A 16,001-nucleotide genomic window follows, 5' to 3' on the forward strand; every position below is an offset into this window, starting at 1 on the left:
ATAATAATAATAATAATAATAATAATAATAATAATAAACATTTTCATATTTCTTGTGAAAAGTCAACATATTACAATTCAATAAAATCCTTACATGAGAGAAGGCCCTCTGGACCAAAATGGATTTGATCCAGTAGTTATTGTAAATTTAACTAAACTTGTTGCTGTATACTATGTCCTGAGATATAATCTGCATTCTATGTACTAAGTTGTTATTAATCTTAATTTTTTTATTAAGTTATTATTGATCTAAAATTTTTGTACACAGTACAATAAATAGTTGAATTTTATTTCATGCTTTATCTGCTCAACCTTTTAGGTTCCTAAACTCACTGAAGGTAGAGTTCCTGGAAAATATTTCTTTACTCACCTGCTTGGAATTTGGACTGTACAAAACTAGAGTGAGGGAATCAAACTGGAAGTCCAATTTTAGCGTTGTTTTAATTTTAACAGAGGAGTGTGTTTCCACTACAGCAGAAGTCACCACTTTCATTCCACCTTAAAAAAATTAAGGCCATTAACATTAGTTGCAAATACCATATCTATAGTTAGAAATGACAAAATGACATATTTTCTAATGCACTGCACATTTCAAAGACATTTTTCCTAAATACAAATATAAGTAAAGCAGCCTTGAGATAACAGGGTTTGTAGCAAGGCCCTTGTTTACAGTTACCTCATTTTTAGCCAAACATACCTCCAGAATACTGTGAAGTACTGACTGCACTGTGGCTGCTTCCAGCATCTTTGAACTCTGGTACAGGAGCTGCAGGGCTAGAAGTCTCTCCTAAATTTTCATTCAGAGTCCTTAAGATAGTTGTTACATCCTCTTGGCTCAGAATCAGCTTTGAAAAAAAAAGATATTTCTAAATTTTATTTTGCCTGAGCAAGCAAAACAAGCAAAACAACATTAAGCATTACAGTACCATTGAGAGACATAACTTCTGCCATCTAAAATGTTTAAACGTTTACATTTTCCTTTAATAAATATGTCTGAAGAGCAAGTGACAAGAGTCAAGAATACCCTTCTTCCAAAAATCCCTCTTTACAAGACCTCTTCAAATTCCTCGAACTGAGATCTAAATCAAAATGGGCATTCTAGCTTGTCATCCTGAAGGGGGTGATCCCATTGTCCCAAATATGTGGGGAATATTAAATGGGGGAAGATGCCCACCATACTAGAGGATGAGGGTGGACCACCTGAAGTTGTCCCAAAGGGATATCAAAATATCTCTCTTCCAACCCTAAGTTGGAATCTCTTACGGATGCTGAAGTATGTGATAAGATGAGGCACATCTTGTGGTGCTACCCTGGAGTCATTCTCCCTTGAATGGGTCGTACCTTGACTGATACTAGAGGTCTGAGACTTTTCCCTAGTCTTGGAGTTTTTAGACTTCTTCGGAAGCGTGGAGTCCTTGGCAAGCAACTTAACTTCACCAGACACTGAAGGAACTGAGTTTGGAGGAGCACCCAATGCTGCCGACGCCAGTCACTTCGGGAGACTTATTTGACTGGTACAACCACCAGTGACTGAACTGAAGATTCATCTGATTTTAGGATCTTGTTGAGAAGGGCTGAAGTGGGCATAGGTTCTGACCTCTTTTTGGGAGGTTCGGCTGATAACATTTTCCACTAAAGGGCTGCTTTCAGGTGAAAGGTCCTATCAAACTTTGCCTTTGGTGTAAATTTTTGCCACACCATACAAGACTCTGATATTATGAGTCTTACCCAAGCAGAGCAAATACTTTTCACGCTCATCAGAGTGAGGCATCTTCACTCCGCATATTATACGCTTTTTAAAGATGGTCTTTGAAATGTTTGGGCTGTGTTCTGTAGTCCCTTTAAAATTTAAAGAGATTGCACAAGATAGTCTGTAACAACTAAATGGTGGAGAACAGGGAGCTCCCCATTGCTGAGATAGGCTTTCTGTAAATCCTGTTTAAAGGGACATGAACCATGAACCACAAACCAACACAAACTGCATTTTCCAGGTACGTGCCTATCCCTAATGGAGAACCAGGGATCAGTGATTGGCTATGACACCTGGATGGAAGAACTGGAAGCCATCAGTCACAAAAATATCAAGGATAGATAACTTATTTCTTTTCCACCCTCACTTAAATGCAATTTTTTTGATATAATTTTTTGTTAGTTAGGTTAACAGTTTGTACAAAATGGATTTCTAAACAAAAAAAACTTACATTCATTGGTTTAAGATGTCCAAATATTTTAATATCAGGAATTTCATAATACCAGACAGCAGCTAAATTGCGTTCAACAGTTACTTCAAGATTTAATGGTTGTAACAACTGTACTTCCTTTTGCAGTGAGTTTCTTACAAAGCTTGATCTGCAAACAAAAATGAAAATTATTAATAACAGCTTAACAAATTACTTAGGATTTCAGTGCAGTTTTAATTAATTTAGAATACATAGCTATGTTGTGTTTCCAGAATTATACTAAAAAAGATTTGGAGTTGAGAGATATTAAATAAAAGAGCAAGGAAATAGTAAGTTATTTAAAAAAAATGCCAACATTTCTGTTTGGTTTATTTCTACACACTGCACATCATAGCAATACTTTGCTCAAGCCTTTTTATACATCATTCATTTGACAATTCAGTTTTGGATAATAACTGACTATCATTCAACACAAATCACCTGTATAATTTCAGTTCACTCAGTTTCACAAGAATGCAGTCAAGAACAGGTGGAAGATTATATCGACCTTTAGCTTTAACAAGTGTAAATTCATTTTTTATAGTGATCAAACCAAAATCAGCAACAAGAACATCTGTAGATACTGCTGACTGTGGAATTATGACAACAGGTGCTTTAATATTGACATCCAGTGCCATTCGTGAACTCTGTTGAGCCAGTTCCTTTACACCAGTAGCTGCTTTTCCTGCAGCCTGAACAGTGGCTTCAGTAATTGCTTCCTTTGCAGTTTGAAAATTGTTTACAAAAGCCTAGAAAACAGATAGAAACACTTCATCAATACAGTCAGTTTCACTCCTTTATCAATAATCAAGTTTGCACAGTGTGTTTTTCTCATAAACATATACTCCAGTGCCAAAATTGTTTTGGAAAATGTGAATGTAAATATACTTTTGTGGCCTTGAAGAACTATAAAGAGGAATGCATACTATAAAAAGGAATGCCATATAAAAAAGGAAAGGAAAGAAGGAAATACAAAAGTTGACACTTTGCAGACACAAGGTGCTTTCAGGATACTCTAGAAAATAAACCACCAGATGTAAAATTCAACTGTTCAATATAGAAAAAAGGAACTAGAGACTGCCTTTTCCCTCATATAATAGGACACAGTAATAGTATTAATACAAAGCACAGGTGTTAAGGAAGGATGGAGGCAATTAGAAGCATCAGGTCCTCCAGATTCCTAAAAATCGAATGCTAGAACTCAATAAATGTAGTGTTAATTTTGCACAACAGCCATAATTTAGAACAGGGGTAGTCAACCTATGGTCCTCCAGATGTTCATGGACTACAATTCCCATGAGCCCCTGCTAGCGTTTGCTGGCAGGGGCTCATGGGAATTGTAGTCCGTGAACATCTGGAGGACCACAGGTTGACTACCCCTGATTTAGAAGGTTGATTTAATTCTGCAACATGTATCAGATAAATCGGCTAACTAGCATATAGCTTATTGAAGAATCAGATGTTTTGTGGCTGACTTCTAATTCTAATTTTTTAATTAGCTGTTACCATTCATGTTCTCACAGCTGAATTTACAACATAATGACGCCTTGACTTGAAATGATGAGTAACCCAGCATGAATTTGTGGATTCAATATTAGTTAATTAGCACAAAACAAACACAAAAGTATACCATATCATGATCTTAGTATTATACAGCATAAAGTCTGAGGTATAAATAATGTACCCCAAGGAATACAGAGTTTAAGTATCATTTTCAAACCCCAATCTTGTTTGCCAGTGCTCAGTAAAAAAACATAACAAATGATAGCTATCAGCACAATTCTAGAAAACGGTTTCCTGGGGAAGAAACACGATTGACGAGACCTTATGATTCTGTATAGACCTGCTCAGGATTGATTTCTCTATAGTAACACAGTAAACATCAGAACATGGGCTGCAGAAATGGAAATGTACCATTCCAATGAAGCTTTTTCTACAGCACAACCCTATGAAGTTCAGGCTTTCTAAACCAGGGTTTCATGAAACCCTGGGGTTTCTTGATGGCCCTGGAAAGGTTTCCTAAATGGAAGGGAGTTAATTAATTGTTAATATATATAAAACATTGATTGGATGATATGACCATATACAGTCAAAATGGCCTATGATGGGCCTGGAGGGGGTGGACGTGTACACAGCTATGCTTCTCAAACATATTCTGCACAACTGCACCACTTCTGGGGTTTTGCAAAGCTTGAAGAATGTTTCAGGGGTTTCATAACAGTAAAAAAGTTGAGAAGGCTGTTCCAGTTAAATCAGCTGCTTTATATCCACTTAGAGCAACCTCTCCATAGTATTGGCCTGCTAGTCACTATGGATAAACTTACATTATTTGCTAAGACAAAATAGGAAAATGAAGTTTTAACTTACCAAAACAGTAGAAACAAATTTGTTGACAAAAACAATTTGAATACAGCCAACTGTTAAGTAAACCCGGCTGTCAACAGCATTCATATTGGTGTAAGCAACACCATCTGTAGCATCCACATAAGACACTAGTCTGAAACTGAAGACTTCTTTTCCAGTAATATAGACAGCCTTGAAATTAGAAAAAAAGTATTCACTATTAATGTTGTATTTCTTGTGTGTTTTTGACAGAAATGAAAGTTGCATCTTTGTCCTTTTATTTCCCCATAGTACAGGAAACAATGCTACAACATTTAATCCAAAGGCTGGCGTTTAAGCTAATGGGATTTATTCCTGACTCTTTGATATGAAGGTTGTGTCCAGAATCCACTGAGAAGGAATAAAATGATTACAGAGACCATGATTTCTATCAGACAAAGACTTCTATTTAAATTATAAGTATGGACACAGTTGGCACTACTAGCTAACAGACATTAATACTTTAAACTGAACATTCATTATACCTTTGTATAAAGGGCTGTCTCGTCACGATCCATAATAGTTATATTTTTTAACTTGGCTGATATTTCTGTTGTTGCTTTCTTCATCATCATTTGGCTGTCAAGACCTAAACATAACAGTGTCAATCAGTACATTAAGTATGGTTCAGTCTTCAAAATGCATTCCCTCACATCTTGAAACCTCAACACTCAACAAGATTTTAAAACTTCACTCTTACCTTCAACACGAATTTCTGATATCCAGCGTTTTTGTTCTCGTATAAAAATTCGCAAAGAAGACAGGTCTACACAAATATGGAGATCACAAACTTCATCATATTTTGCCTTTTTTGTGGCTAAGGAGAAAACAGAACAAATAACAGAACAAACAGAAAATAACAGAACAAATCTTGCATTAATCTGGATTCCAGTTTGTTAAACACTTACAACAAAGAAACAGCACCACTGATAAAGAGGCCAACAAAACAGAAAGCAACCTTTTTACAATCAATTTTCTTTGCCTCAAAATGTCCATTTTTTCTCAATCTAATTCCACATATAGACACTAGAATTAAGAAACTCTGGGCTAGGTATTGTAAAAAAATATTGACAAAGACCTGCTGGATTGAGATTAATCAGACATTAACTCAATAGGGAAAGGTTAATTCACTACAGGTTTGTCTTAATGCACATTTATTTACACCTTTAGGTTCATCCTACTTTGTCAACTCATCAACAGTACAGAAGTGGAATATTTACTATTCTGGCTGAATCATGATTTTATCGGTACTCTGCGCTGTTCATTTATCTAAAACATTTGTTAGCTGGGCTTCTCTACTGTGCTTCTCTCTTGAGGAACTTAAGGCAGCTTATAAATATAACATATAATAAAAACACAATAAAACAACAATTATAAATTTTATAAGTTAATATATATTATATCTGTACACAGCCCGTGGCGCCATGGGCGCCACGGACTGTATAAAAGACTAAGGGGTAGTGGGGAGGAGTTAGGGCGGGACTGGTCCGGGATAAAAACTCGGAGGGGCCAATCAGGAGCCGCGAAGCGGCTCCTGATTGGCCCCTCCAAGTGTCCATCCCGCCCGAAGCAGGCAATGGGGAGCCGCGCGAAGCGCGGCTCCCCATTCCCTGCTTCACCCGCACAGCGACAGGTGAGCGGTCGCCCGCGCCGCCTTCTCCCGGCCGCCAGAGCGGCCTCGCGGCGTCGTAGACGCCGCGAGGCTGCTCCGCCGGCCAGGAGAAGGCTTCGGACAGCCTCGGGGGCGGGTGGGCCTGGGCGGGTGGGCCTGGCCGCCTTCTCTCAGCCGGCCGAGAGAAGCCTGGGGAGAGCTTCGGGGGCCGTTCGCTGTTCGTTTGGGGAGGGTGGGGGTGGTGGGAGCCAGCCTTCTCTCGGCCTCCGGAGCGCCCTCGCTGCAGCGAGGCCGCTCCGGAGGCCGAGAGAAGGCTGGCTCCCACCACCCCCGCCCTCCGCAAACGGCAAACCCTCGCTGCAGCGAGGGCGCTCCGGAGGCCGAGAGAACGCCGTTCGCTGTTTGCGGAGGGTGGGGGTGGTGGGAGCCGGCCTCCGGAGAGCCCTCGCTGCAGCGAGGGCGCTCCGGAGGCCGAGAGAACGCCGTTTGCCGTTTGGGGAGGGTGGGGGTGGTGGGAGCCGGCCTTCTCTCGGCCTCCGGAGCGCCCTCGCTGCAGCGAGGGCGCTCCGGAGGCCGAGAGAACGCCGTTCGCCGTTTGGGGAGGGTGGGAGTTGTCTAGCGCCCATTTTATAACAGTTTAAAATGGGCTTGAAATCTAGTTATATTATATTATTGTTATTATTGTTTTTATTTCTTACTCACCACTGTCAAAACTTGTCTCATGGGGGGTTATAGTAACAGATAAAGCCACACATAGATAAAAGCTAAACCAATCGAAATGAAGTTTAAATAAACTGGTCTTTAACTACCTCCTGAAGATTGACAATGTGGGGCTAGGTGGACCTCCCTGGGGAAGTTGTTCCATAATTGTGTGGCTGCCATGGTATAAGGCCCTGTCTCATGTACCCACCAATTGAGTGTTCTTAATTGGAGGGACAAAAGGGCATCTTTCTGTGAATTGATTTATTATTACAGTGAGAGACCTGTCAGAAGTCTGAAGCAATCATCACAGTCATTAGTCAGAGACAGACAATTACGATCTATGACAATTATCAAAGCATAGTTATACTGAATAAAGCAGCTTGAGTAGTTTAAAATACAATAAACATGCTTATTTGATTTGTAGGCCACCTCCCTCTGACAGCAGTCTCCGGTCAGCTAACAACATTTAAAACCCATACATAATTTAAAACCATTAACAAATGAAACTAGCTATCTGTTTATAAGTATGCTCGGCTGCTACCTCCAAGAAACCTAGGATCTGCATAATTCTGGTTTTGTTTTGTTTCCCAGGTTCTGATGGAAGAGAGGTGAAGGGGAGAGGGGAGCCCATTCCAATGTCACTAACTGCTAGCGTTGGCCTCGACCATATACCTGGAAGAAGAGTGCCATTTTACAGGCCCTTTGGCAGCTCCTATAGGGCCCAGTTCTCTCCTGGCAGCTCATTACACCAGGCTGGAGGTAGGGCCAAAAAGGCCCTGGCTCTGGTTGAGGTCAAATGCACATGCACTTCTTTGGAGCCAGGTCAGAATTTGTTGAGTGGAGTGTTCTTCAGAGACTATACTCGGAGAGGCAGTTCCTCAGATATGCAGGGCCCAAACTGTGTAAGGTAGATTAAGACCAGCAGCTTAAACCTGGTCCAGAACTCAACTGGCAGCCAGTCCAGCTGCTGGAGGGCAGGTCAAATATGGCCTCTCCACGAGGACGTGAGCAGCTGCATTCTGGATCAGCTGTAATTTCCAGATCAAAGCTACGGATAGACCCATGTAAAAAGAGTTACAGTAATCTAGCCTGGAGGTTACTGTCATATGAATCACTGTGGCTAAGTATGTTGGGACCCAGATAGGCTACTAGCAGCTTTGCTTGACATGGATGGAAAAATGCCTTTCAAGCTACCTTCAAGACCTGTGTCTCCATAGTAAGGGAGATGTTGAGAATCACCTCCAGGTTCCTGATGATACGTGCAGCTTCCATTTGTACCCCGTCAAAACAGGGGAGGCATGTTTCCTCTTCTGGACCCCTCCTTCCAAGCCACAAAACCTCCATCTTTATAGGGTTAAGCTTCAGGTAGCTTTGCTGAAGCCATTCCATCATGGCTCCTAGAAACCTGTCCAAAATTTGCGTGGGATATTCAGCTAGCCGCTTATTAAGAAGAGTTAATTCTTATATGCCACTTTTCTCTACCCAAAGGAGGCTCAAAGCGGCTTACAGTCACCTTCCCTTTCCTCTCCCCACAACAGACACCCTGGGAGGTAGATGAGGCTGAGGGAGCCCTGATATCACTGCTCGGTCAGAAGTTTTATCAGTGCCATGGCAAGCCTAAGGTCACCTAGCTGGCTGCATGTATCAAACCTGGCATCGAACCTCCTAACCAGTACACCAAACTGGCTCTCAAATAGAGCTGGGTGTCATCTGCATAAACCCTAGCCCTTATTCCAGGACAAGTTGAGCTAGAGGGTGCATGAAGATGATGAATAGTACCAGGGACAGAACTGCATCCTGAAATACATGGCAGTGAAGTTGGCAACGGTACAACTGTTCCTCCCTGATAGCAACCTTATGTCCCAATCTCGGAGAAAGCAGACCAGCCACTGCTTGGCTGACCCCAGTATCCTCAAGTTGGTGAGCTATGAACTTGTGAGCTACTATGTAGAACACTGCTGTGAGGTCTCATAGTACAAGCAGCAGTGGCCCTTCATAGATCATTTGTAAGATTGACCAGAGTGGTTTCCATTACATGTCCCAGTCAGAAGCTGGACTGGAATGGGTCCAGAACTGATGCTTTATCTAGATACAATTATCTGGTCTGCAGCTCCCTGCTCAACCACCTTCCACAGAAATGCTAAGTTTGAGAAAAGGCAGTAGCTGGTCAGCTCCTGTGGATGGTTTCAATAGGAGCTGGATCACTGGTTCCTTGAACCTCCCCGAGAACATCCCTGAGGACTGGAACAGTTTTACTATTTCCCAGAGGGAGCTCCCAATCCTCTCATCATCTGTTTTTAAGAGCCATGAGGGGCAGGAGTTAAGGGTGCAAATGGTCAGCTTCATCAAAGCTAGCAACCTTTCCACCTTGGGCTGTGTAAACTCCCTAAAGTTTTGAAACCCTTCTCTGAAGCCAGCAAGGGAGCCTCCACTTCTCTTACTGTACTAAGTGTCCTTCTTCTAAGGCAGTAAGAGACCAAATTATCGTAAACAGCTGGGCTGGGCATGAATTTGCAAATGCAATGGAAGCTGTGTAGAAATCTCTCTTTGCAGTTTTCACTACCATCTCATAGGCTCTCATAAGGGTCCTATAAGATGTTCTTACTGCTTCATGCCAGCTAAGGAAGGGTGAGTGGATACATATACGGTGGGGGTAAGAAAACAGCCCCGTCTGCCATGTAATGCTTGGGGAACTGTGGCACCTAGCCAACTGCAATCTGCTGGTGGTAACTGGCTATCTTTAGGGAGTGAGGGAAGGATTTAATTTTATTAATTTGTGTGACCTTTGTGATCATGGTGGCCTGGGCCTGGATTTAGGGCCACTTCAAATGCTGGTGGGAACAGCAGGTTCCTGTGAGCAAAGCCAGGGCAGCCTTCCTTCATCTCTGTTCATTTGGTCAAGTTTATATTGATGGGTTAGGGGGTCATAATACCTCTATGAGAAACTGATATTACCATTTCAGAATCAATCTTCTGTTGCTGGTAACTTAGAATCTCTTGTAGATCAATTTTGGTAGGGCTTTTAAAAAAATGCATTGAATTAAAATTCTAAAACCTAACAAGTGATTCACTGGTTCGACTGTACCAGTTGCAATGTAGACTAAGTATAATATTCAAAAATACCCACCACCCATCTCATCTGGAATAATTAAAACAGAAATGGTATACATAGGTGCAAAAGTTTTGTCATAGAATCATAGAATCACAGAGTTGGAAGGGGCCATACAGGCCATCTAGTCCAACCCCCTGCTCAATGCAGGATCAGCCCAAAGCATCCTAAAGTCATTGTGCGAGGATCTTCATATGTTAATGATTTATCTAGGCAGATCTTATCTGAACACCTTGAAAGTTTTGATAAGATGGGGACAAGTATCTTATATTTTTGTGTGTTACAGAAAGGGTAGTGAAAGACGTGTTCCAAATATTCCACCTCTCCTGTTGCATGTGGACCAAGACTCTCTACAAATGGGATTTTTTTGTATTTACCTTCTATGCACATCTAGCTAAGGTGTACATACATCTAGATCGGTAGGCATTGAGAGGTATGCTGCTGGGGTCATCATATATCTGATTTCTCTTTAGATCGCAAAAATCCATGATTCCATGATTTTAAGTTACTGGGCCAGAAGGTATTGGAAAATATAGTTCTTTACATACCCTGGTCCCGGCCATGTACAGTTCCAAAGGACAAAATAAGATCAGCAGCCAGAGTAATTACTGTAGTATTGGGGATATATGCTCCCAATAGTTGGTTCTGACCAACAGTCTAGCTGAAGATAAAATGACATATTCTTCAGGCTTCAAGTAACTCCAGAAGTGATGCCAGCAGCCATGTTTCCCTGCCATGCCTCTGTAAGTGACATGTTTCCATTGTGCATGGCATCACTAATAAAATGCCTGTTAAATAAGAAGTTAGGTTCATTTTTGTACATGCAGTACCTTGCCTGAGAAAACAAGGAAACATTCTTCTCATCTCAGCTGTCATAATGCACACCATGCAAAGCAGCAATTCTTCTGAGGGAAATTATTTAAGTGATCTGGAGATAACGTGTAACTTTGGGAGATCGCCATGCCCCACCGGGAGGTTGGCAATCCTAACAAGATAAATATTTTCCTGAGAATATATTTTCTTAGGGTTGGAAATGGCTGCCAGGGCAAGGGGAAACTTGGAAAGAAAGGAATTCTTATGCAGGCTGTGCATAGTCCTTGCACTGGATCCAGGTGCAGCTTTTGGCTAGGAATCTCCTGGAATTACAGCACGTCTCTAGACTACAGAGATCAGTTTCCCTAGAGAAAATGGCTGGCATTGAGCCCATTCTTCTCCTGCTTGAATATCTGTATCCCTTTGCTTGCAATTGCCTTCCTCCAGCCATTTTCTGCTATCAGTGCTCTGAGACGAAATTCTGAGAGGAAAGAAATAGCAGGAGCTACAGACCAGATAGATGCTCCTCTCTGGATTAGTTGAAAAAATACTTGAAAGCCTTTTATATAAATCATATTGAATGACCATTCGTGAATAGGATCCCTCTTCCTGCTTCGCAGGTCTACTGTAGTATTTAGGTATTCCGTAATGTGTATGATTCTTAACCCCACATTGTTCTTGATCACCCACTCCCAAATGGCTAAAACCTCCTGGCATAATCTGAGCAAGGTCACTCCACCCTTTTTTAATGTAAAGCACTGCAGTTGTATTGTTCATTTGGATTAATGTAAATTTGCCATGAAGACAATCTCTGAAGAAGGGCCAAATGAATAGCTTTCACCACAAGGAGTTTAATATGGTAAAGTAACTCTTCATAAGACCAAATCCCTTAGATATAAGAACTCTCACAATGCACCCCCCAATCTGTATGGGAAGCATTAGATATTAGAATAATGACATGGGAAGACAAGCCAAATGGAATACGCTTGAAAAGGTTGGGCATCCTAGTCCACCAATCTATTTGGCATGCCAGAGACCTAAGAATAGAAAAGCATTTGTTCTGTGAACGTGTAATAGGATTGTATACTCTCAAGACCCAAATCTGCAAGGGTCTCATTCGCATATGAGCATAAGTAACCATGGCACTTGTGGAGGTCATAAAGCCTAACAACTTATGTATGGAAAGCACACTTTGATACCTGTGAGCCATAAATGCTACGCCATTGACGATACCAAATAAGCTTTCTTCAGCATACCTGAGAGACCATCTCTCCACTTATACCCCAAAAAGAGCACTGTGCTCATCCAATACCAACCAGCTAGTGATCCCTGGCCCCAAGGAAGCACATCTGGCCTTGATCAGGGCCAGGTCATCCCTATTCTGGCCTCCACCTAGTAGAATGAGTTTCCAGAGGAGATCCGGGCCCTGTCTGAGCTATCACAGCTCTGCAGGGCCTGCAAAATAGAGGTCTTCTGCCAGGCATTTGTTTGAGGTGAGTAACAACATCTATTGGGCCCCCAGAACCCCCTACCATCCAATAAGTGCACTGTATGAGACTGCAGACGAAATGTCACCTGAACATGCTATGATTATAATTGTTGATGTTAAGATTGTTGACACAGTTACTCACCTAACATTTTCTGCAAACTGCCCTGAGCCTCAAGGGAAAATTTATCTCTTCCGAAAACCTTTAGATGCCTCTTCTCATTTTCCTTCCCTCTCTCTTCTCACAGATTCTCATTTTCTTCTATTCCACCTACTACCTTTTCCTGCTACTTCCTTCCCTTTTTATCTTCCATCCTTCCATCTCTTCCCTTTTCCTACTTTTCTTCCACCTAATTTTTACCCGTTATGAAAGCTCGTTGCCTAGAAACTCCAAAAATAGCAACAGAGATCTTACTATGTAATCTTGTGAGATATCTGTAGAATACTTGGAAAATTAAATACACTATTTCTATGATTTTGAGTGGTTTAAATTCCCTAATGTCGATCCTTTAAAAATTTCAGATTTTTACACAAACCAGGGATATTCTGATTATCAGTCTGGGGTTAGATCAGGAATGAGCAACGTGATGGGCAAACTGCAGTGGGAGATGGAATCTAGCAAAAATTCTATCCCTGTTTTCCCATCAGCTGAAATGTATTGCGAGTTCCACACAACTCTCTCAAAATACTAGAAATCAAGAGCATCCAGTGGAACTGATGGGCAGTAGGTTCAGGATAGATAAAAGGAAACTCCACTTTACACAGAGGATGATTAAAATGTGGAATTCACCGCCAGAGGATGTAGCGACTGCCACAGGAATAAACAGCTTTAAAGGGGGATTAGATCTATTCAGAGAGAACAATTCTATCAATGGCTACTAGTCAGGGGGACTGAGGGGAACCTCCACATTCAGAGGGACTAGGTTTCTGATTCCCAAATCTGGGAGACATCTATGCCCTGTCCTGGGCTGTTCAGAGCAACTGGTGGGCTACAGTGTGACACAGGATGCAGGACTAGATGAACCACTGGTCTGATCTAGTGCGGCTCGTATGTTCTTAGAACTCTAATTCTCTATTCATAGTAGGGTTCCATTGTAAGATAGAGACTGTAGGTTTTGCCAAAACGTATTATCGGACCAGCAGAATTTCTACAGCTGCCACAAAATTTCACATGGGTAAACGTTTCCTGATATCCTTTATTCATTATAAACATTTATATTCCACCCGTCCCCAAAGCTCAAGGTGACTTATAAATCTTCACAATTCATAATATCCCAATTTAAAACATACAACATGTACTTGAAGTTGCAAATAAACCCCTCCCACCAAAATATGTTTGCAATCTCTAGTCTCATTGACAAGAATTTCAGGATAACTTATTAAGTGCCATTAAATTCCATTTCCCCCCTGTTTTTCTACTATATACAAAACAATCTTTATTTCTCAGGTTATAGTATGGGCATATGAGCATTACTCATTCTATATATTGGTAGAAATGTTTATGCAATCATCCTGAGCTGTCTGGAAATGAAAACTATTAAACAGTTTTCAAGACCCTTTAATCTAAAATTAGTTTGGAATGAAGTTAGCAAAGCAAGAATTTGAGACTAAAGGAACTTACTTAATTTCTTTAGAACTTCTCTCTTTTCTTCTTTTTCCTGAACAATCTCTGTTGTACTTTCTTCTTGTTTTGGTAAAAGATTATTTAAGAAATTAATAGTACTCAGGAGTGCTTCTGAATGTAAATGCACATCTAAAGAAGAAAAATTCACCTAAAGAAAATAATTTTAGTAAAAATTTGTTTGACATGAATCTCCTGGCTACGAAATTAATACAGAAGAAGATAGTATTTATTACCTTTATCAACTGTAGAACATTCTTATAGGTAGTTTTCAGTTCTGGAGCATTAATATCTGCCTGTTCTCGGAAGGCAGAAAAGCCAATTAAATAGTGCAAATGAAATATATAATATATAACATAGCTATATAAAAATATACAGAAAAATTATTCCACAATATGTTGCTTACTATTTGTTTGGAAATTATACCATTGTTTTACAAGTGGCTCTTCAATATAATGGTATATCTACTTTAGTATCAGCCTGAAATCCCTGAAATATCACAAAGGTTGTGTTTGGAGTTACATGAGCATTCTAGACAGTAAAATTCAGCTAAACATCTACAAGTCACTATGTTTTCACATAAAACAGGTTGATCCTGCATTGAGAAGGGAGTTGAACTAGATGACCTGTTTGACCCTATCTATAATTCAATGATAAGTAAATTTAAAGTATGTTGGTAAGATGTTTTTTATAAGCCTCTTTTCCCTTACCTTTACATATTCGAGTGAAAGAAGATCATCTACTGAATTATCCAGTGTTGTAATGATATAAACTGGCTTGTTTTGATCATCTAATAAATTAAATAAAACTGTTATAATCTAAAGACATACATATTTAAAGTTATTTTTTTTAAGAAAATGGTCGTATACTTAAGTATATTAGGTTCACATGATACCCATGTAGTACACTATGTACCCTGGGATGTTTTAATTGTAAGATGCCTCAGGCAGGATTCTGGTGGACTAGAAATAACATAGATACTAATATTAACTCCTATACTTTTGCTAGTGGTTTGTTTCAAATGTTAAAAGTTGGTACAACTGCTCTACCAACCCGCATATAAGCCGGGGCACTTAATTTTACCACAAAATCTGGGCAAATTTATTGACTCGCATATATAAACCGAGGGTGGGAAATGCAGCAGCTACTGGTAAAATTACAGGGTGGCCTAAGCGCTTAATCCATGCTCCATCATCACAGGCTCTCCCATCCAGCTTTCCCCCCAACAAATACTGAAAAGACAAGAGGATGAATACCTACTGGCTTTTGTACCCCACTTTTCACTAACCAAAGGAGTCTAAAAGGGGCTTACAATTGCCTTCACTTCCTCTCTTGATGCCAAACACTCTGAGAGAGCACTGACAGAACTGCTCTGTGAGAACAGCTCTGGCAGGAGAACCAATCAGTGCCTCCCCAAAAGGCCAGCAAACCAGAGCAGAACAATAGTACCCAAAGTTGGCAATCTACTACAAGTACAACAGCTACAAAACTGGGGGCGACAGTGCCCCCCAGAACAAAACACTGAAATAATGAACTGTAAAACTGAAAACTGAAAGAAAGCACTGTAAAAATCAACTTTTAAAAGAAACACAACCCCAAGAAGAAAAGGCAAACAATGCTGCCCTTCAGATAAGAAGAATAAGAGTTGGTTCGTATATGCCGCTTTTCCCTACCCAAAGGAGGCTCAAAGCGGCTTACAGTCGCCTTCCCCTTCCTCTCCCCACAACAGACACCCTGTGGGGTGGGTGAGGCTGAGAGATTGCTGATATCACTGCTCGGTCAGAACAGCTTTATCAGTGTCGTGGCGAGCCCAAGGTCACCCAGCTGGTAGCATGTGGGGGAGCGCAGAATTGAACCTGGCATGCCAGATTAGAAGTCCGCACTCCTAACCACTACACCAAACACTAGAAGAAACAGTAAATCCCAAAGCACCCCCAAAACCACATCATGCATCCTATCCTCCTTGGTCCTTGTCTTCTCAGCAAACAATAGTTCAGTTTTATGTCCAAACCAGCAAACTGAGACTTCTCCAAACTATAATTGGAAATCATTATTTGA

General features: G+C 40.8%; 1 protein-coding gene across 3 annotated transcripts in view; it reads right to left on the reverse strand.

Moving 5' to 3' along the window:
* Nucleotides 1-16,001, reverse strand: part of VPS13A (vacuolar protein sorting 13 homolog A) — a 181,439-nt gene that overhangs the window by 82,015 nt on the left and 83,423 nt on the right. For all 3 annotated transcript variants that reach the window (XM_077344731.1, XM_077344732.1, XM_077344733.1), the window contains 10 exons: nucleotides 14,654-14,733; nucleotides 14,180-14,239; nucleotides 13,944-14,094; nucleotides 5,301-5,417; nucleotides 5,086-5,189; nucleotides 4,586-4,753; nucleotides 2,660-2,967; nucleotides 2,201-2,348; nucleotides 697-844; nucleotides 370-497 (listed from right to left, as the gene is read on the reverse strand). In XM_077344731.1, coding sequence (XP_077200846.1) covers nucleotides 370-497; nucleotides 697-844; nucleotides 2,201-2,348; nucleotides 2,660-2,967; nucleotides 4,586-4,753; nucleotides 5,086-5,189; nucleotides 5,301-5,417; nucleotides 13,944-14,094; nucleotides 14,180-14,239; nucleotides 14,654-14,733 — 1,412 coding nt within the window. The remainder of the gene's footprint in view (nucleotides 1-369; nucleotides 498-696; nucleotides 845-2,200; nucleotides 2,349-2,659; nucleotides 2,968-4,585; nucleotides 4,754-5,085; nucleotides 5,190-5,300; nucleotides 5,418-13,943; nucleotides 14,095-14,179; nucleotides 14,240-14,653; nucleotides 14,734-16,001) is intronic.

The sequence above is a fragment of the Paroedura picta genome, chromosome 7 (assembly GCF_049243985.1).
Source record: "Paroedura picta isolate Pp20150507F chromosome 7, Ppicta_v3.0, whole genome shotgun sequence".
In the NCBI taxonomy this organism is placed as follows: Eukaryota; Metazoa; Chordata; class Lepidosauria; order Squamata; family Gekkonidae; genus Paroedura; species Paroedura picta.